This window comes from Glandiceps talaboti, chromosome 2 (genome assembly GCF_964340395.1).
Source record: "Glandiceps talaboti chromosome 2, keGlaTala1.1, whole genome shotgun sequence".
NCBI lineage: Eukaryota > Metazoa > Hemichordata > Enteropneusta > Spengelidae > Glandiceps > Glandiceps talaboti.
Genome location: NC_135550.1, coordinates 12074861 through 12097983, shown reverse-complemented (window position 1 = coordinate 12097983; position 23123 = coordinate 12074861). Strand labels below are relative to the sequence as shown.

Here is a 23123-nt window from a genome sequence, read left to right as displayed (position 1 = left end):
CATCATGTTATCACTAAACGTATACCAGACAACGTTAGCAACGAATGCTATGACAACCAACCCTAAATCCAGTATTTCTAAGATTTGGAGCATTCCTCGGCCTTCACCAATAATTCTAAGCATAATTTCAATCTGCAACACAAAAAATAACCACAAATTTAGGAATTATGATAAAACTGATGAAAAGTGATGAAATTCATGAAAGTAAACTTCTCCTTTCCCAACACTTTTTTTTTATAATAAATAGTTCTTTGTTTTTAACACAACTAAGGGTTCCCATTACTTGCAAATCACATTTCACCTGTTCATGTCGACAGGCTTTGTCGAAATATCAGTTTTGCTGGCTTTACCTGTAGCCAACATTATTTTGCTAACAACCTGGGATATCCAATCATCTGTTGTAGCCAACGTCATATTCAGACCAAATTTGCTACTACTATGCCACCTAGTGGCAAGTGAATGAACAAGACTAGTGGTGCTTGTCAAAAGTGCTTTGTCTGTACAGTAATTGATTAAAAACATTTGTTTTTGTTTTGTTTTGTTCCAATCTCACAATTGGCCTTTTCTAAATATTAAGGGAAACATTACAAATCTATGTATGTTAATTCTTCACCTTCAGAGTAAAATAATCTTAATTTATGGACATTCAACTTCCAAATGTGACAACCCAAATATTTATTAATATATATATACCTTTTTGTTGAAAAAATAAGTGCTTGCTAATTTTCTTGGAAAAAAATATGGTGGACAACCTCCCTTTGTAAAGAATTCAGTCCTGACATTATAAACTCTATAAAATTTCATGCATTTTGATTCAATTAAAATTCATAATTTTTTCACCATTTTGGCTATCACCACAACGATATTCTACAATGCGAATGACCTCCATAGATTAATCATAGATAAACAAAACCCCTTGAATTATGAAATCACAGAAATTAATTTCAGACTAACATTCCTAACTCCTGATGATAGTAGAGATTTCCATGGCAACCAAATTGAATGATATTTACTTACCATAAATATTGAAACTATGGCTGTTCTGATTGCATGAATTATGAGTTCCTGTGTCCATGTCATCCCCCACCATCTCACACAAAATAAAATACTGAAAAAAAACCCAATGAAAATGTCAATTACCTTATTTCATAATATTCAGTCGACTTTGGGTGACTTTTTGCGCAATTCAGAATCAAGCCACATCTCAGCTGAACATCACAACTTTTCAAGTTGTACGTTTCCAAACTTAGTCCTAAGAAACTTACATGTACATATTGTCAATTTTGTACTGATATCAGCATTTTTTTAAAAATGTGGTGGTGATATATTTTGTGTTAATTTCTGACAATGGATAGTTGTGATTATGTAGAGTGTCACCATGTTGGCATAGCAACAACTATGTATTTGCATTCTAACATAGTGACATCATTGTACAGTGAAGATGTATTTTATGACCATTCCTAAGGGCTAGCTAGTCAGTTCCAGCCTAGCAGCCAGGTAATAACACATGTACATATAGGTTCTAGTCTTTCAATAACAGTGTATACATGTAGTTGGTGTATTTTTTCCTAACTTGAAAACTCAACCCATCGGTTCTCAGATCACAGTTATTCATGTCTTACCCCCCACCCCCCCCCCCCCCCCCACCCTCCCCTCTCAGTACATTTTAATTATCTGTACAAAAAACAGTAGTATACCATACTTAAGCTAAATTACTGTCTTTGAAGAAAAATATGGATTATGTACTCTGGTCATTCTACATCATGACAACCCATGTCTACGTCACCAGTTTTGTGGTGCTTGAAATACAAACTAAAACGTTCCAAATCGCCGTTATTTTTCCCGAATTTTTCAACAATTATGCTTCAGGAGGTACAATTATACTATTCTCCAATATTTTTCTAGAAAATGCTCATGACCTAAGTAAGTAAGTTATATCACTACTCATCTTGCAACCCATACTGAACGAGGAAAAAATGTTGAGGAATAAATCTAAATTATACGTTTCAGTCTCAAAACATATAACTTCCCTACCAAGACATCTTAGTAACCCTCTCAAAGATAGCATATATCCTGGTTCGTTACAAAAACTCAGTCTTACCTATGTACAACAATAAGAACCAGTATACATATAGAAAATATTTTGCTGTTGACAAGTCTGTTTGCACCATCAGTTACAACTTGGCAACATCTGGGAAGTGTCCTCTGTATACAAAGAAAGTTAAAAATAGATTAATTGTTCATTGTCATGGTAACATGTATTAGCATATAATAATTAGATTCTCATTATTTTGATATCAAATATTAATATCATAACAATATATCTAGGAATATAGCAAAAGGACATTTTTAATTTGCTTATGTATATATTTCAAACTAATCTTCTATGCATGTGCATAAATCATGATATTCATAATTAATTACATGACGTGTATAAATGAAATTTTATTATATCTACATACTATCCCATATCCTATGCATGAATAACTTGTCTTGTAATTATAGTTAAAACTAAGAATTCTTTCGATAAATGAATGAATTTACCAACGATTTTAACTGAATGTTTCTGGATGTTTTTACCACAGGCAATAAGAATCTCTAATGACCTGTCATGGTGTAGAGCTGCGGTGCAGCAAGTGTGTAATTATAATTAAACCATGCCCAAGCCAAGTTATTATCTTTGAACAGAAAATATAGATTATATACCCTGGTCGTTCTACAATATGACAACCCGTATCTACATCACTAGTTTTGTGGTGCGGAAAATATGAGTCAAAACGTTTCAATTTGCCATTACTTTTCCCCCCGATTTTTCATAAATTAAGCTTGAGGAGGTATGATTATATTAATCCCAATATGTTTCTTCATTCAGCTACAAAATACTCGTGACCTAAGGGTTTGTCACCACTCGACTCGTGACACATAGTGACAATACCCCTTTGGGTCACTCGTATTTTCCTCAGTTAAATGAAAAAAAATAATTGGGGTATCATATCTAATTAATTTTGTATAGCTGTCTTGTGTCAAACAATTCCCTATATACCTTTTGTGTCTGTCAAGTCAGTTCTTGTACTGTTGTCAGAATTGTAATTTTAACGGCTGACAGTTTCCCAATTTCCCCCCTCGTGGGATCAATAAATAATGTATACATTATTACTGTTATTAACATTAATCAATCTCACCTGTCCTAGTGAGTCGTCTTCTTCAAACTCAAAACTCAGAGTTTCGTTAAGTCTTGTCGTCCATTCAAATGAATCTATAAAGCCGTCTTCATCGCCGTCTAGGAAATCTATCAACTGCGTGTTCATATCATCGGTATTCTGTTCAACAAGAAGAATGAAAGGGACATGGTCATCAACTCCTAAGTAATTTTCACCATTTTTGTTTCCAAAATAAAAGGTTCCTTATATTTTACCCTCCACTGTCACTTGTTTAATGACTAGTAGTCCCTGGCAAACACTATCTAACAGTTGTGATACCATAGTATAATATAAAGAACGAAATGACATAATTGTATTCATATAAGAGTACAGTATACAATAAAATTTTAGTACCGGTATAAATTGTTTGTTTTATTCACAGTGAGATATTTCAATTGCAATATGATGGATGAGCAAATCCAAAGTTTATAAGTCAGAAATCAACATCAGCAGCAAAGACAGTTGTATCGTTATTTTTGAAGCAACACAAATAAAAACTGTTATTGTGGCATTTAGTCGATTATATAAAGAAGTGATAGTGTCCATACTTTGGTGATACAGATTTAACTCACAGACTGTGATCAAGAAAGTGTAAACACTGGGAAAGTTCTAACATGTACGCTGACAAGACAGTCTACATAAACAAAATGTTGAGTGGGTCTTCCGATAACCATAAAAGACAACCATTTAATTGTCAATATATAATTTTGATAGATTATCAAGTTGTCATATGGATCACAAATGGGTATTTATTTTGGATTTTTTATTAATAAAACAACTACTATATATTCCTACTTGAAAAGAACAATGTGAAACAACACATACCAAGCCCGTGTTTGTAACTTAATAAAGTGTTAAAAGCTAGAAAGTGCCCAAAAAGGTTCATTATTGTACATACAATAACAAACATTTTACATGTTTTTTTAATTTTTGGCGGTTTATTTAAAATCCAAAATAAATACCAGTTTGTCATCCATCAATATGTCAAAATAATAGTTTTAGCTATCAATCTTGCTAGACTAATAACACACCATTACACAGCAGCACTTTGTTATGCTTGTGTCATACAGAATATGATTCCATCCACCCCTGCACCCCCACCCCCCATGGAATTTAAAAACGTCTTTAATATATATTTCAAGTGAAATGCACCAGACTATTTACCTTTGGTCTAAGTAACTTGAAGAGAGTTAGGAATTTGTCATCTTTCTTATCCAGCATACCTTTACCAAGTGGATCAAGTAAATTCCATGCCTTGGCTAACTCAGCTCTCTCACGACTTCTTTCCATCTTGACGTGTTTCTTGGCAAACGCCCTGTTTATTCATAAAAACAGACAAATAAACATTCATAAAACACAACGGTAGAGAATACTAAATTGTTTTATGTTTGTACATGTAATCTACTACTATACTCAGCTCTGAATTACATGTATGCTGCGAAAATGAATGTTCACAGACTTTGGGTTCTTGAAAGTATCAAATGAAAATTTCTACTCACAGAACCAACAAATTTTTTTCGGAAGCAAATCACAAATTTTTGCTGATGTACACTCATCATTTCAACTCTGACAATTCTGACAAGACATCAGAGAAAATATGAGATTCATTTCCAAAACTTTGTTTGACTCTGTGAGTAGAAATGTTCATTTGATACATGTATTTTGTACTACATACTATATGTTAAAGTGCTATGGGATTAACTGACCTCATCTAAGACTATCAAGTTGCTTCTTTACCATTCTATACTTTGTCATAAAATAAGCACATTTTGAAATATTCAACACCCTGGTAGACTGGCGCCAGTTCTCTGGGATTTTTTCTTTTTTGAGCTAAATTATTTAAACACAGTCACTCGATACATATTTATTGCTGCTATAAGTTATTGTTTCTTGTTACTTTCATATGCCTGAAGGGGGTTTTGAAAGAATGGAACGCACATGCACACGCACATACACACACACATGCATGCACACACACACACACACACACACACACACACACACACACACACACACACACACACACACACACACACACATATGGCCATCTAATAAATGACAAATGAAAGTAAATTTGAACTAAGAGGTATCCAATTGACTTGAGCAAGTGTCTAATACCTGCCAGTGGGTATATATGCTAGGGGAATCTAATCGACTTGAGTAAATCTAATACCTGCCAGTGGGTTTATATGCTAGGGGAATCCCAATTGACTTAAGCAATTGTCTAACACGTCCTGCCAGTGGGTATATGTACATTTTGTGGACTTTCACAATCTATGAATTAACTTACACAATCAAATGACACACTTACCAATATCCATCTACTATAATAGCTAACATGATGGCCAGTAGCAGAAAAACACCAACAAAGATAAATATAGCAAAATAAAAGAAACTGTATTGATTGTTTGAATAACTTGGCAGCATAAAGTCCTAGGGACAGAAAAAAAGAAAAGAAACACTTTGTTGATATAATGCAATAAATTCATCATAAATTATCTTTTTTATCTAATAAGTTCCACCAAGTATAATCTATGGTTTGTCTTCACCTGAATACAGCATTATATCAATAATAATAATGTGTATTCATAATGCGCCTGTTCTCCTGCACAGACCAATATCTGCACAACAACCCTTTAAACTTCAACTCCCTGGGGAGTATACAATCCATTGCAGCCTCTGTAAGCACATAGGATTACAATCTTCACATTGCAACCTCTATCCTACCAGGTGCCGAAATTATAAATCTGGGTTGACTGAAGCAAATTTGTGGTTCAAATCTTGCCCAAGGACTTTAGCTATGCAGAAACAAATGGCAGTGATGAGATTCCGAACCAGTCACTCTAATTTTAGACAATTCATGACTCTACTAGATTATCTTTGTAAATAGTCTAACAACCACAATAACATGTCAAATCCAACTCACATTGAAAATTCTGTCTGATTCAAACTTTTAAGAGATACAGAAGTGAGCTGTTTATACTTACTGGGTAGTTCTCAGTCGTCAATAGCACAAAAAGTCTGAGAGCGGCAATGCCAATTTGATCAAAAGCACTGAAACCATAATAGATATAAAATTGTTGTTAGCATGTCATGAAAACATATGCTATGCTGTACTTGTTCTGTAAAATAACATTTGTGTAGGGATACTAAACAACCATTATTTGATCAAATGAACTGAAATCAATAACAACAACATAGAAAGTGCTTTATAGAGATGCAAATGTGACACTACATCTCGTATTGACTAATACCACCCCCCACTCCACCCCCACCCCCCACCCTGTACTCTGTGTAAAAATATTGGTAGGGGTCATCTGCACATTTAATGATAGCTGATGTGTTACAACTAATGAAATCACACCATATCGACTTCCCCTGTACTGTAACGACCAATGAAATCACACCATATCGACTTCCCCTGTACTGTAAAGACCAATGAAATCACACCATATCGACTTCCCCTGTACTGTAACGACCAATGAAGTCACACCATATCGACTTCCCCTGTACTGTAACGACCAATGAAATCACACCATATCGACTTCCCCTGTACTGTAACGACCAATGAAATCACACCATATCGACTTCCCCTGTACTGTAACAACCAATGAAATCACAGACTATATCGACTTCCCCTGTACTGTAACGACCAATGAAGTCACACCATATCGACTTCCCCTGTACTGTAACGACCAATGAAATCACACCATATCGACTTCCCCTGTACTGTAACGACCAATGAAATCACACCATATCGACTTCCCCTGTACTGTAACAACCAATGAAATCACAGACTATATCGACTTACCCTGTGTAAATATTGTTAGGGTCATCTGTACAATTAACAATGGCTGTTGCATTACAACCAATATTATGATAGTCCATTGAAAAGAGGTGAAGACCAATAGCACCAAATAGGAGAATAAATAAAGCTATAACAAAGAACACCTGGAAAGAAAAAAGTCCATGTTTTACAACAGACATCAACGACTGAATAAAGTATAACCATAGACCCTCCATCAACATTGGTGGATGATCTATGGTATAACTTATGATCTCAATTCCGATGTACAAATTCCCTTTTGAATTCATCAAATATTGTGACTTCCAAAGCTTTTTTTGAAATTGACACTTCAATCTTGAAGGGGATGGATATCTTGTGAATTCACATTGTTTGATAAAAAGTTGGAAATGAAATGAGATCAAATGCGTTGGTTTTATGCACTTTCGCTTATCAGTATGGAGATGGCATCCGAACCTAAACTTAGGCCTGGAAAGTAACATATGAAACTTGCAAAACAACTTCTGTCAAAAAATTGTAAATATAATGAAAAAATTAAGAAAACGTGTACATATAATTTCTACTTACCGTTGCCAGTTTGACTGCAATAGACAACACAACATCATATATGTGACCAACGTTCTTTAATTTACAGAGTAAAGTAGCGACCCTCAAACATCGGAAAGGTTGGGCTAATCTCTGCATGTAAATATAACAAGAAGTTTAGATTATGTCGATAAAATGTTAGGGCAACACAAACCTCTAGTTAATAGCACGATTCACTGTGTAGTTTTTCTATACATCGTTTATTTTGGGTTTGACGAGAGATTTGTGAGGGTTTCTGCTTGTAGATTATATATATGTATATCTGTAAGATGAAACTTGTAAAATGCCATGAATATAACAGCCAGGGAGAAGCAATGTCATTATTCGCAGCATATGTGCAAATTTCAATTAACATGTACATGTATATCAAGTATGTACTAGTTAGTATATCAATGAATGAATTGTAAAATTGTGTTGCAAGTGTTTTACTTTTCAAAACTAAACAAAAAGACTTACCATTTTTATAAGTTCTTGCACTATTAGCATGATAAAATCTATAGTAAACATTGTTAGAAAAATAAACTCCACTCTGTAATAACGAAAAAAAAAATAAATATGTCAAATGAAAGTGCATATATATAGCATTCTTGATCTGATTTCATTATATTCGAACAGATGAAAACTTGATACATCAAAGCGTACTTTAAGGACGAGAAATGAATATTTATTTTTTGGAATTTGGATTACTAAAACCAACTTTACAATGTATTTCTACATACTGTGATATCTTAGTACCACTTTGACTTATCCAGACTGATATTCTTTTCCTTTGACTTTTATAGTCCACTAACCCCTGTTTTATAGTACATATACCCCTATATCTCTCATTGGGTAAATATCACAGAGCCTGAGGGTAAATGTTTGTCTCCGTGGAAACTGCTACACAGCACAACAAAAACAACCGTTATATTGACACATGTTATACACAGTGGTTCTGACCCATTAGTTACTCAGTGAGAAGTGACGGTTAGGCTTTGCATTCTGCAACCAACTTATATTAGTGCATCAGTGAATGCAGACCTTAAAAAAAGTCTATGACAATGTGTCTTTGTTGTCTGTTTTGCTATACAAATATTATCCCCTTGTTTTCCTTTGTTGATTTTCTAACATTACATGGCATTGGCAAATTGCCAAGATGGATGAATTCAGGTATTAACCTTGGGGTCAGAACAACATGTAGATCTTGACAGAGTGGTCAATAGATATTGAATATAAACGGTTTACTATTACATACTTTTTTCTGGTATGTATTAATCCATGCTTGTACAAAATTTCTTGAGAAAGCCCTCCTTGGTAGGACTTGATTGGGGACTATCACCACTTAGGCATTTTAACCTTTCAAACTTTTTATCATTCAAATTTCCTTTTTTTAATACAAGCTTTAGCCTCAGGTTTAACTTTTATCTCTTTTTGCTCATGTGCATTTTATTTAACCCTCTACTGAACTGCAGTGAACCACATGATTAGTTGGCCATGCTAGCACGCTTGGGGTAAAGGTCAAAGGTCAAGTTATAACATGTACAATAATTTATTCACTTACATAATTCGTTATCATAAGTTATACCAATAACAGTATTATAAAATGAATGTTCAATTAATATTATATGTTACAACAACAACCCATGTGAACTCCTTTAGACTAGAATATTCTTGGCCATGTTAAAATTACTACATGTTCATACACATTATTCATCAATCTATTCTCTGGCATTGGCCAACAGCCAAGAGATTTGGGTACATCTGGCTTGCGAAAAAAAGACATTTGCTATTAAGCCACGTCTCTGGCCTAATGGCCAAATATTAATGGCCATGTTCCAAATTTTGTACGCTACATATCATACCAACATCCATCTGTTCAATATTGACCAAAAATACTGGCCATGTTAAAAATATTATATGTTACACAACATACCTCATCCATCGGTTCTCTGTTATTGACCAAAATACTGGCCATGTTAAAAATACTATATGTAAAACAACATCAAGCAGATATGTGAAAAGACAAAGGACAGTAAGTACAAAGATTGCTGGTGATGTTCTGAAATAAATAACAAGAGAAAACAGGTGATGAAGCAAAAGTCATATTTGTACTGGTTCGTTAAAGCTATAAGTATTTTCATATCTGTTATTCTCCTTGCAAAATGTATATAATTACTGAAGTCAATTTAGAGGAATAAAGTTTAGATTATTATATATTAATAATCACATGATGATTCAGATCTCAGTTCTGCATGTAGCCTGCAAATCACACAATTTACTCTCTCTCTCTGTTTTCTTGATTACCGGTATACGATTTAATCCATTCTTGAAATTCAACAGCTGTGAGCATAAATGGCAAAGACAATAAATTGAAGTTTACATGCATACAAGTTTTAGACTCATTTGTTACCCTGGTAACTGTCAAATACTCATTTCAGTACAACATATTTACTGTATGGAATGTTTACTTTTTAACACTCTCAATAGCCAGAGAATATTTTTTTCTGCTGATGCAGCAACGTACATGATGCAGCACTGCCAGAAACAGGAGAGTGGTTTCCAATGATGTTTTTATGGTACTGTTAGTGTTAGCAATTTTCTTTACACCAAATAGATACGTACTTTTTTTTTTTTTTAATTAGTATTACCATTTTATCAATTTTAACTTTTTGTAAATTTTTACTGAATACTTTAAATTTCTTATATCTTACTTATTTCGTCTGTGTTTTGTAACTTTAGTAATTTGTTATTATTTGTTCGAAAAAATATATAACAGACTTACCCATCTACTGGTGGTGGTTCAAAAAATATCAAACAGGTATGTACAATAATGGCTAGCAGAACTATTTTACTGAACCATTGACTGTCCAAAACTTTAAAACAACTGCAAGAAAAAGTACCAACATTATTATCATTATTAAAAGTTATTTCATGCTCAAATCTATGGCATTCAAAAAAGGACATATCTCTGCTACGCGTCAAGAATGTGAATCAGTTAAAATCTACTCTAGACTACTGAATTCACTATCTAGAGTTTAACCTAAAATTTCTACAAAAGGATTTTTCATTTTCGAATGAAAATTCATCTGTGCTGGTAATGCATGTCTTGATTTAAACTTTTTGTTCAAAATTGTTACCTGAAATTTTCATACTGCATACTTCAGTCTTTGTTAATAGCTTGACCCCCCTCTATCCAGAACATGTGACCTTACGTACACATGAATTGTCATTTATTTGATGAATATGAGTGAAAACTGATATAAATATAATAATTATACAGGGCTCGAAATTAACAGTAGTTCCATGCCCACAGACTACCAATTCTAGTCATGGGACTACCATAATTTGCAGCTGGTAGCCCACTCAGGCGACTACTGATTATGCGGTGAAGATGGAAGATTTATGGACATGAAAGTATTTTAATAATGCACATATTTCCAATAGAGGAAATCTATTTTCAGTTCAGGAATATGGGACTATACAGGTCAGGTCATATTCCTTAGGCTACCAATATCTGAAATTAGTAGCCCACTAAGGTCTACCACAGAAAAAGGTTAATTTCAAACCCTGTAATATATTTATATCAGTTTTCAGTCATATTCATTCATTATTTTCATTGCTTCAGAAACCCATTGTTGGTTTTAATAATACAGGACAGATACAATAAATGGTTGGCATATTAAAAAATTAATTGAAACTGACAACATCAGCATCTGTAAACCTGTATGTCTAGTACTGCCATACTAACAATGAATAGCATTTATAGTGCATCTTAGAAACATAAGACTCTCTGCAAAACAAAGCTTAACGTGTAGACGTAAACCAAATGTTATCTCGCTTTGCATAGACCTATAGTGGCACAACAGCCAGTCAATTTCAACTCCCTGGGAAGCGTACAATCATAGGTTACAATATTTTTACATCTCCTAGCTGTGTCTATGAATATGATAGCTTGCAACATTTTAATCCAGCCAGTTTAACTTTAAAGGTGATCTGCACTTGAAAAATTAACACTGAAGTTGGAACAACCTCTTAATTGAGTTTGAAATAGTTGAATTAAAGCACAAAATATATTGCATGTATACTCATAATCAGAGATCAGAGATAAAATCTGTCAAATAATTACTATACTCACAATTGTCCTTTTTTGGGTTTGAAGATGGCTCTTGCTTTACCATATCGCCCCCTTCCATTGATTGCATCATCAATGTGAGCTGCGGCTAACTTCAATTCTCTGTTTTTCCCTTGAAGGTCTTTAAATGATTGTGTTAAAGTGTCTGACTGGATAAAGGAACAGAGAAAATAGAAGTACGATATTTAGTGTGGCTATATCAATGTGTGCTTACACTATTGCAAATGAAGTTAGAAACTCGCAACCTCACAGAGTATGTTCTTTCTCAAGTGTACATTTATTTGACTCTGGCATTTGACCTTAGAAATACTGGTCAAGGTCATCGGGGTCACTATACTCATAGAAAGTGTAGCAACAAAAAATACAGTAGTGCTGAGTGCATGAAACATCTGAACATTAAACTACAGCATGCTGTATCATGTCACAGTCTTACATTACTGCAAATTAAGTCTGAAGAAAATTGACATCTGTGCACAGCAAGCAGAGAAATGACGGGGAGAAATTACTGCACCTGTGCCTCCAATCAAATACATACACAAATACATAAACATACACACACACAGAGAGACACACAGACACACATACACACACCCACAGACAGACACAGACACACACAGACACACACACACACACAAACAGACAGACAGACAGACAGACAGACAGACAGACAGACAGACAGACAGACAGACACACACACACACACACACACACACACACACACGCACACACACACACACACACACACACACACGCACACACACACACACACACACACACACACACACACACACACACACATGGATATACACAACTAATTAAATTCAATAGACAAAACTTCTGATATCGATGGTATGGGGATTGGGTGGGAGGAAAAGCCAGAATCAACATTTTGACTGATGGAAATATTCTGGGCAATCACGTGTGTACATCTGTACTGTGAATGCATGCATGATTATTTCTCAGCTATGTACATATACAAGCCCCACAAGGGTATTGATGAATTACATCTACACCACATTATTAGACAAAAAGACGTATATATTGACAAATTTAATTCATTTCGTATATCATCATGTAAGGCAAAAAAAAAAAATGTTTTGTCTAAAATAGTTCGAGGCCGCAATTTTTCTTTTTATTCTAAACATGTCACTCAATAACATTTATGGCAGTTACTGTTCTTTTTATCTACTAGTTTAGAGCAAGTGTGTATGTGGGGCAGATGTCATTTGCTCTGCAGCTGTCTTCACTGAAGTAGGGAGGGGTATTTTTGTATCCCCTCCCCCCCCCCCCCCTCTACAGACTGCATGGGCTGCACAAACATATACAAAAAAGATTGACGCGGCACGCGAGGGTATTTAATTTTATGTGACGCGCACGCTAACCAGAAATACATGTAATTCTTCTACTTTTTTGGCCTATGCGTACATGTATGTTAAGTCCCAAACAAAAAATGACTGAAGGCAAAAGACATATGACTCTATTTAACATGACACAAACAAACTGCTGGAAACATATCATTTAATTATTCATAAACAGAAACTGAACACTGGGAGGGATCATATGTCTTCATTGTCTGACACTCAATCAGATCATATTACTGTTGTTTTTTGGTATATATAGATGTATGTAGAGTCAGAAGACAGCCAGAGGTATCGATGACAGATAACACATATCTATCATACCATAGCACTTGTCACAACCTTATACGTATCATACAATGAATTAGCACTGACCGATGGACTTTTTGACAGCCATCTCTTTTTTTGCTATTGTAATAGTCTGTGTGAGAGAGGAGTGAATTGGCACCAGAGGGGGTAGTTCACGACAGCTATTTCTTTGCTGTAGTGACTACATCTATAATAACTGAAGTACTTCAAGTGTCAGCTTACTTGTCAACACACCACTCATCTAGATCTGCATCATGATCTTACTAGTAAACAGAAGCAATTTGTGATGTGGTAAGTTGTCTGTTTTTTTCTTGTATGTTTTTAAATTGATTTCATAATACTTTATGTGGATGAAATTAATGAATGAAATAATCCCTGATATGTTAAATAATTGTTAGTGTGTCTACATATTGTACGATACACACTGTATAACCAGCGTACCCTCTAAGCTAATTTGACACCTCACTGATGCAAAGAAATTGCTAATGAGTCTAACACCTTGGTGTTCCTTTATCCCTTATTTCAATTGAACACAACAGTTTTTATCGTTTTTTACAACATCAAAAAAAGTTGTCTCTAATATACTGTACACAGTACACAGGCCATAACCCTACCACTTTAAAAACAGGCTTGAAATATCAATTACACACGATACATCTCCCGACTTGTTGAAGTATCTTATTTTGTATGACACAATATGGTAAAGCCATCACAAAAGCAACAAACTTTTTGACAATCCCTTTTTGATTCGTTTCATAACCTTAGTAGCTCAATTCTTATATAATACAGCCAGAAATTGTGAGATTTTTCATCCCTTCCTCAACGACAAAATAACTAATATTTGTGGTACTTTGACATTATTTCATCTGAGTGTTGATCTGTATGGTTCTTATGATGTACATCACTATAAAAAAAAACATATCTTAGCAAAAAAACAACCAGTTGCTATGGCAACAAACATTGGTTTGATTTGATCCAAACACCCTATATAATGCCAACATCGGAGTTTTAACACCATCATAATATATATACATGGAAGAAGTCAGAGTGTCTGTATGTCATCATAAATAAATGTCCTTGATATCGAATATTAATATCCAAATGCTTGGGGCTGATATTATTACACTTCCAGCATCTATAGACCTAGCGTTAATTTATCACAGGGGAATTCCACACATAACTACCCAATATGAAATGTGGTACGATGCAATCAACACATGGGAACTGATCACTAGGAAATCAATTATGGAAACTGAAATTAATAGTCCAATTTATGTTCAATTCCTGTCTTCACCCTTGACTGTAAATCTTAATTCTAAAGGTCTGATGCTGGACACACACACACACACACATATCATATACAGGGTTAATGTATCATTTATATCCTGTGACTAATAACTAAACAATGTGAGACGAGTAGCAGTTAATTACATATTTTTGAAATTGCAACTGTGCATGCACGCATATGTGTGTCTGTCTGTTTTTTTCTGTCTGTCTTTCTCTGCCTGTCAATGTCTGTCTCAATTAATGTTTGTAAGCCCGTATGTGGGTATATCAGCTTCTGAACTGTTTGTATCTTATGATACACACACATTATACACACACACACACACACACATGAACGCATGTACGCACACACGCACGCACGCACGCACGCACGCATGCATGCATGCACACATACACACACAAATACATACATACATACATACATACATACATACATACATACATGCATACATACATACATACATACATACATACATACATACATACATACATACATATACTGTATTCATACATACATGCATACATACATACATTCATATATATATTATCTAGAAATAATGTGAGACAGTGGGTAGTTATATAGTGTAACTAATATCGTGTATAATAGGTAATGCGTACAGGTATGTTGCAAATATCATCTAGATACATGCGAGACAATGGTACATGTATATCTATATAATATATAATCTATACATGTAAAGAATAAATATGCTTCATAATGTATTATAATATTCATTCATTTACATACCATAAATGCTAGATAAATACAGTAAACAAAGTTTTGCCACTATCACTCTATTGATATTTGTTGTATGCACATGTATATTATTATAATTTTCGAAAAACTTATTTACTGGCAATACTTACTCCATCGATACCTGGCACTAATACCAATGCTGGCGTCAGTAATCCAAACTTGCCGAAGTTTTCCACTGAGGATCTTCTTTTGAATGGTTTAGTTGTTTCATCATTGGCATCTTCAATTTTCTCACAGTCTTTCTCATCAAACACAATTTTCTTGATTGGCACATTGCAGTTCTCATTTTTATCATTTTCGTTGACATCTGCACTGCTGTCGTTGTCATTATGTTCAACTGTCTCTACAGTTGTTAGTCTATCATCTGTTGTTTCTTCTTTGATGGTTGGAATTAACAACGTTTTGCTGTTATCTAGCGTCCCTGATTGACCTCCGACCTGTATTACGGTACGTTTCTTTGACATAGTTGCTGAATCACAGTGTTTGTTTCAATCAGTGAAAGAGGTTTACATCTAAAATGAAAAACAGAATATGATTTAATTAATGAAAAAAAATGTACAATCAAATATACTTTAATCTCATAACATTCTCTCCACCCCCCCCCCCCCCAATATTTTTTTTTGTTGGGGGGGGGGGGGGGGGGGGGGGGGGGGGGCTTATACATGTATATGTACCCTCCTCGCCTCGCAATCTCTTACTGCTGCAAAAATCTATTTTTTTGGCTCTGATATTGAACAGGTTTGTAATGTGGTGTCAATAGGAGGTTTGTGGTATCCAAGGGGGTTTTATCAATTTGGTATTGGTAGATTATAATATACAATGTAAAAGCTATGGACGGGGAGGAGTGGAGGGGGGGGGGATAAAATGGGGACTTGATCAATATGGCATACTAAAGGGGAATAGGTTATAATATTCATTGTACAGATGCAATTTAAAAATAATTAAGGAAGGAAAGCAATTGAAAGTTAAGGGTTTCTGTTGTGTGTATGGGGGGGGGTTGATCAGTTTGGTATGGTAATAGCTGTGGGGATACATAATGTACCATTTGGTATAATGTTACAGTTATGAAGTGAAAAAAATTGGAATTGGGTTTGTAACTTATAGTAGGGAGGGGTGATGAGTTTGATATTGTATTCAGGGATAGGTTAAAATGTTTTGGTGTAACCATGGTAACAGTTATGGATGGAAAGCAATGGAGAATTATGAGGAGGGGGTTATCAGCTTGGCATGGTGTTAAGGAGGGGATTGGTTATACAGTATGAATGTATGATGCAACAGTTTAATACGGGAGGGGGGGGGGAATTTGGAATTTGAAGGATTTTTTATTTTTTTTGGGGGGGGATGCAACAATTATGAAAAGAGAAGAAATTGGTTCTACTGTAGTGTAAGAGAAAAATAACGTTTGATTATCTACCATCTGTACAACAGTTTAACGGGCCAATACATGCCAGGATACAACAAGTCACACACATGGTTTACAAAGGTTATAACACACACACATTATGATGTACTTAGTCACGCGCAGTTACACAGCTACCATGTGTGGTTATAATACTTCCATGTAGCTACATAGTCAATTTATCATACCCATCTCCCTAACTCCATAGAAATGTTCACTGAGTACCTTTTTAATCCATTCTAAGTCAGAGGTTATCAGACACAATTAAGTATTACAGACCACTTAATAGTATCCAAGTAACTTGTTATAATTACATTGAGAGCTTTAATGTCAACAAAAACACAGCTATGTTGTCACTAACAGACCACTGCAGATATAACATGTAACACTGACACTGTATTCTACATTATACCAAGCATGAGCGAAGTTGACCAAAAAATATCATTATGGAATATATACTCTGGTTGTTCTACATCACAACAACGCATGTCTACGACATTGGTTCAGCTGTGTTCCAAATATGAGTCAAAATGTTCAAAATTGCCATTAATTTCCCCAATTTTTCTTTGATATTACTGGTGCTGGTATAATTATATTATTTCTCAAATATTTTTCTTCTTTCACCTGGAAAATAGTCGTGACCTAAGGGGTTGTCACTACTCATCTAGCAACTCCTAGTGACAAAGGCCCCTTAGGTCACTCTTATTTTCCTTGACTGAACGAAGAAAAATACTGGGGAATAACATTTAATAGTACAAAATTAAAAATACAGTTTAATAATTAATAATTCATAGTCACTGGATAAATTCAGAATAAAGTTATTGCCAACAGGTGGATTTTTTCCTTACCAATACAACACTTCTCAACCAATAAATAACACCAGGTTTTTAAAATGGTACAATATGTATAATGTAGACTGTTTCGGCGAAATTTGTATGTCAACAGATGTTGTGGATGAATTTCATTTCATTTCAGTTTTCCCCCCGTACCACAATCCAAGGGAAAGATACTTATAGAAGTGGTCGCACAGACAACGTACTATGGAAAAATATTATGCTTTCTGGTCAAGTAATAAGAATTTTGTAATATTAATCAACTTAGCAATGTTTGTGTACAAATCAATCAAGTTCAGAAAAGAATGTAAATAATTATTCATTTACTCAAGACATTCGTCTACGTATATTTCTTTTCTCTGTATACTGTAACCATTGATGTTTCGCTCGTTTTTGTAAATGTGCAATTTTGGCAGGTGGCCTTCACATGTAAGAACAATATAATATATTATGTAATGTAGAAATTATTGTAAAAGTACTAACACTAACAGCAATTATGGCCAACACTAAACCATGATACTGGCTAGCAGCTATAACTTGTTATGCGTGCAATTTTCTATAATTTTTTTTATCTACACATGTATATATAGAGTGAATTTCAGACAATAGTTTTCAGTTTTAAAAAAAAAACCATTACAACACATGTTGTTAATCTTCCAATTTTCAGCTACACACTTTCCTGGTGTGTATGATCTGACCATCACTAGATGTTGAAATTTCAATTCAGAATTTTTACTTCAATTATGAGTAAGAAGATGAATCAATCAATCAATCAGTCAATTAATCAATCAATCAATCAATCAATCAATCAATCAATCAATCAATATAGACAGATAGACAGACATACACACATACACACACATATACATCATTACATGCATGCATGCATACATACATACATACATACATACATACATACTTACATACATACATACATACATACATACATACATACATACATACATACATACATACATACATACATACATACATACATATAAACATACATACATACATACATACCCACCCACCCACCCATGCACACACATACACATACATACACATACACATACACATACACACACACACACACACACACACACACACACACACACACACACACACACACACACACATACACACACACACACATATTATATATACATACATAATCACAATAGATAAATGCGTAAATACATAACCTACTACAACATTTATTTTGGGTTCACAGAACAATTCTTACATAAATTAGCATTATTCCAACTTTATTAAATATAGTCAGCGGACTGGAAAATTAGTATTTTACAAGGGAATTAATTCATCATTAACTGAGATAGATAGACATGTGAGATATTTCTTAATGCATACAAATATCATTTATGATAAATATATACCGAATATTTGAACTTTTACAATTATTTAGCACTGTAAAAATATACAGTTTACTACATGTTGGAATATGTGTATTATAATTATCCCCAACTCAGTCAAAACATATTGTATAAATTTGAATGTACAAGATATTTGTATGGGATTACACAACAAAGCTACCCTTTGTGACTTACAGATTGTGTTGTCAGTACAGTGCATGCATGCTTTGTGACAGTTTTACACTGTATTATGGTGTTTTCAATGGTCTGATATTTCTTAGAATCATACAAAGCTGCTTTACATGTGTGTGTACATGTAGTTTCTTGTCGTTTATCCATTTTGAGACAAAACCTGGTGAATATTCAAAATATTGGAGGTGACGTTGATTGTACCTATTTTAAACACATCATAAAATTATCACCAATGTCATCTTCTTCTTGATTCTGACCAGAAATCCTTCATGATACATTCTGTCGTATTAAAATTTAACATATCCCCTACACCAGTATCGCCTTAAAACCAAATGTCACCAGAGACATCTCCAATGTCCATGATGCCACAAAATTTAATTTTCATGTCAACATAACAATGCTAATACCTTCAGAGTATGTGTTACAATTTCACTCACCAACTTGTTGTGACTCATGAGATATTTACCCTTTCATGTCCCCCAAATCTTGTAATTATTCCCAGCGTAATATACTGTTTCTAATGAGTTACAGTAATTACAGTGTTGATAGTGTCTTTCTATTCGGTCGATTCCAGGTGAGTAAAACAGTAAAACGTTATAATGAGATGTGTGTAATATACCACATACCTGTATTGTCACATTGGTAACTAGTGTCGACATCACCCATACATATATTTCCTCCACTCCACGTACTAGACTTATTGATACTTCCATCGCAAAATACTATCCACTCCATACAGCATCATCTTCAAGATATGCCAGATAAAAACAAAAAATCCTCGAATAGTCAACAGATTATGAATTGAACTGGGTCAACTTTGTCATGGAGTAAATGTGAAGTTGATCTGTGTTTGTCGCAAGGCAGTGGACCTAATCGCAGTTTTAATGTCTTGAAGAATCATACCAAGTGAAATATAACAAAGACTTCAGCTATTCATGGTGTTACTGTTTTCCATAACAAAAGGTGTTATTAGGTAGGGGAGACCACACCACATTGTTCAGTTAGAAACCTATTCAGATCCAAGTGGTTATATAATTGTCTGAGTAATCAGCAGTTTTAATATTTAATTATACTGACTATTGAAGTTGAAGGCCATTCACAAGTATCTACTATAAACAAACATTTGAAATTCATTAATCTGCTTGTGGTTACATTTGAATACATCAAAACAAATATATGTTAAAAACTATTGTCTATGCAGAAACCTGGCAATGAGCAGACAACTGGACAACAATGGGTGACAATGATAAAAGGTAAAACCTTGAGGTTATCAAACTGGGCAACCCATAACATTTATCACCTTCATGTCATAAAGTCCAAAAAATATACAAGATACAAACTGAAATGAGTTAGTTGAACTGAAAAAAAATTCAAAAACTTAATGTTGCATAAGTAGGAATAAAAAAATATATAAAATATTCATAATAGAAATTTCAAGATCTTATTGCCCATAGTGAAATAAATTCATTATTTGCCTGTCTGAATTCCCTGTTTATTTATCGATTTATTTACTTATCTATTAATCTAGATAGATAGATAGATAGATAGATAGATAGATAGATAGATAGATAGCTTTATAGATAGGTAGATCTATCTATCTATCTATCTATCTATCTATCTATCTATCTATCTATCTATCTATCTATCTATCTATCTATACAGCTATCTATCTATCTATCTATCTATACAGCTATCTATACTAGTATACAGCTATCTATCTAGCTGTTTTTTTCATTTTTTCATTTTTTTGCCTGTTTGCTTTATCTCCTGTATTACCCAAGTCATAAAAATTTCCGAATGAAAACATTGTCTGGAAAAAAATGACGTCATCTTGTTTTATGACTCACTAGCTATGAATTTCATTTGAAGAATATTATAAATGTCAGCGACCAAAATCTCATATGTTCACGTGTGGCGTGGGATGATGATTGAATCGAAACGGGCCGGGATATCAACGTAAGTTCACCGAGTGACTGACGGTCGTTCTTTTCAGTTTTTTTTCTATGATGTTTAGTGATCTGATTTATGTTTAATTTCGTCACATTTTTCTTGTTCATCATCCCCGTTTTCTTCAAAATATAAAGAATAACTTGTATCATTCTGTTATATAAATCTCTTCATTTTCGATACACTATGTTTATTTACATTACACTCTACCGGTTGGTATGTTTGTTGGTAATGGGTATCGCCATGAGTAACAGAGGAGAAACGCTGGCAACTTCATATTCGGTTTTTCAATATTGTCAACGAAAATACACGTCATTGAACCGTGAAAAGTGCTGAAAGGGTATCGATTGGGTCTCGGTACTATTACCTTACAGGTACAGAGTCAGGTGTAATGACTGAATGAAAATGGTAAATTTATCCTGGCAGGGTGGCTTACTACCCTACATACATACATTACACCGCTGTAGACTGGATCCGGACTACTTGAGAAATCAAGACTGTCTCACAAATTCGTGAGATGGAAAAGTTGACAGTGGTGATCTTCGACAAAAGTAATTCAACTTACCGATACACACTGTATTACGTCTGATAAGCACGTCATCACACCAGTTTCAGCGATCGTATTACAAATATTGCTTGGGATGTGCTAGCTGGGGGTAAAACAAACTAAAATCTCAAGACATGACCCCTTAGGCGGATGGCCGTATTCAGTTTTTACATTTGTTTACTTTTCCACTACTACTAGCACACAGTGCGTGTGATGCATTTGAACTCCGATACGTGGATATATGCATGGATACGGCCCGGGTACAGTGCAATTTACGCGCGCGAACTATTTCATGTCCTATAATTTCAATCACGTACACTGTATTTACGCTTAGAATAAGTTAAGGTAATTTCTGATAGGGATAAAAATCGGAGGTAAAATATTATTTTTCTCACTTGAATATTTTATTTCCTTCATCTTCCGAAAGTGAAGAGGAACGTGAGCGACGAAACTTCTAAGCCTGAAGATGGTGTACAAGCGGTAGCAAATATATAACACTTCCCTAATATATAAGCGAAGTTGTTGGTACCAGAAAATCTCGAAACTTCACTTGGTTAGGGCCCACTAGCGAACCGAAATTCCTCTAAATTGAAATAACTGGTACCAGAAATTTCAAGAAACTTCAAATCAATATGAAATTATAATTACTAGCTATATATTAACAGGGTTAGTTTGAAAAGGAAACTTCGTAGGCGTCTGAGATAAAATAAAAACAATAACTTGAATAAGAAAAATAAACTTTAATCAAAAGTTTAGGCCTGCTTCATAAAGAATGGTCATGCTTTCCAAATGTTTAAGTATCTAGAAATACAACTGTTGAAAAACAGGTAATGCAAACATCGAAAGATATCGATATGTGCAGAGAAAAGCAAACATTCGCGATCTGCCTAGACTGGCAGATCAGCCGTTGCTGTGGGCGCGGTGAGTCAGCGCAGCGTCGCGTCTGATCAGTAGATGTTTACACTCACTGCGCAATGTGTTAATTGGGCAATTAGCCTGTGAGTTTGTTCTAGGATTAGCAATCTACTAATTAATGCAAAGCTGGTAAACTCTGATAAGACAAGTAACTGTAGGAAATGGGCAAAAACAGCGAGCGGAAACAATAGATATAATAGCAATATTTAAAACTTTATTTGAAATATACAGCAAATAAGAAATAATATTAGACATCCTGACAATTGCGAGAACAAAACCATGTTTTCGTCCTGTTCTTTGTGGTCTAATCACCCTTTCTCAAACTGCAAACTGCAGGCTGATAAGCCCGGACCGATGACGTCACTACAGTATACCTATCCATGGCTATCTCCCCTGATACATGTACATCCATGACCTGTCCAGTACCATCATTTCTGTTGGTTTCTAAATCGAGTATTGTAGGCCTATAGGGGTCAACATATAAATAGTTGAAATGATGTGTATTGAC

General features: G+C 34.4%; 1 protein-coding gene across 1 annotated transcript; it reads right to left on the bottom strand.

The window, feature by feature from the left end:
• Positions 1-77: 77 nt before the first annotated feature.
• On the bottom strand, positions 78-21759 carry LOC144444269 (two pore calcium channel protein 1-like). Its single transcript, XM_078133685.1, has 16 exons — positions 21719-21759; positions 19833-19951; positions 15523-15924; positions 11705-11850; positions 10352-10453; positions 9503-9628; positions 8047-8119; positions 7573-7683; positions 7012-7151; positions 6188-6254; positions 5512-5633; positions 4365-4515; positions 3183-3320; positions 2102-2205; positions 302-445; positions 78-132 (listed from the first exon to the last, which is right to left on the bottom strand). The coding sequence occupies exons 3-16, from the start codon at positions 15874-15876 to the stop codon at positions 78-80; spliced, it is 1833 nt and encodes a 610-aa protein (XP_077989811.1). The 5' UTR covers positions 15877-15924; positions 19833-19951; positions 21719-21759.
• Positions 21760-23123: the final 1364 nt, after the last annotated feature.

Bases quoted from the DNA above. Each gene is read 5' to 3' on its own strand.
- LOC144444269 (XM_078133685.1), bottom strand. From the start codon at position 15,876: ATGTCAAAGAAACGTACCGTAATACAGGTCGGAGGTCAATCAGGGACG. The intron at 8,120-9,502 runs GTATGTTGTGTA...TCGTTATTACAG, and splicing joins ACAGAGAACCGATGGATGAG to AGTGGAGTTTATTTTTCTAA. The intron at 5,634-6,187 runs GTAAGTATAAAC...TTCTGTCCCTAG, and splicing joins TGACGACTGAGAACTACCCA to GACTTTATGCTGCCAAGTTA.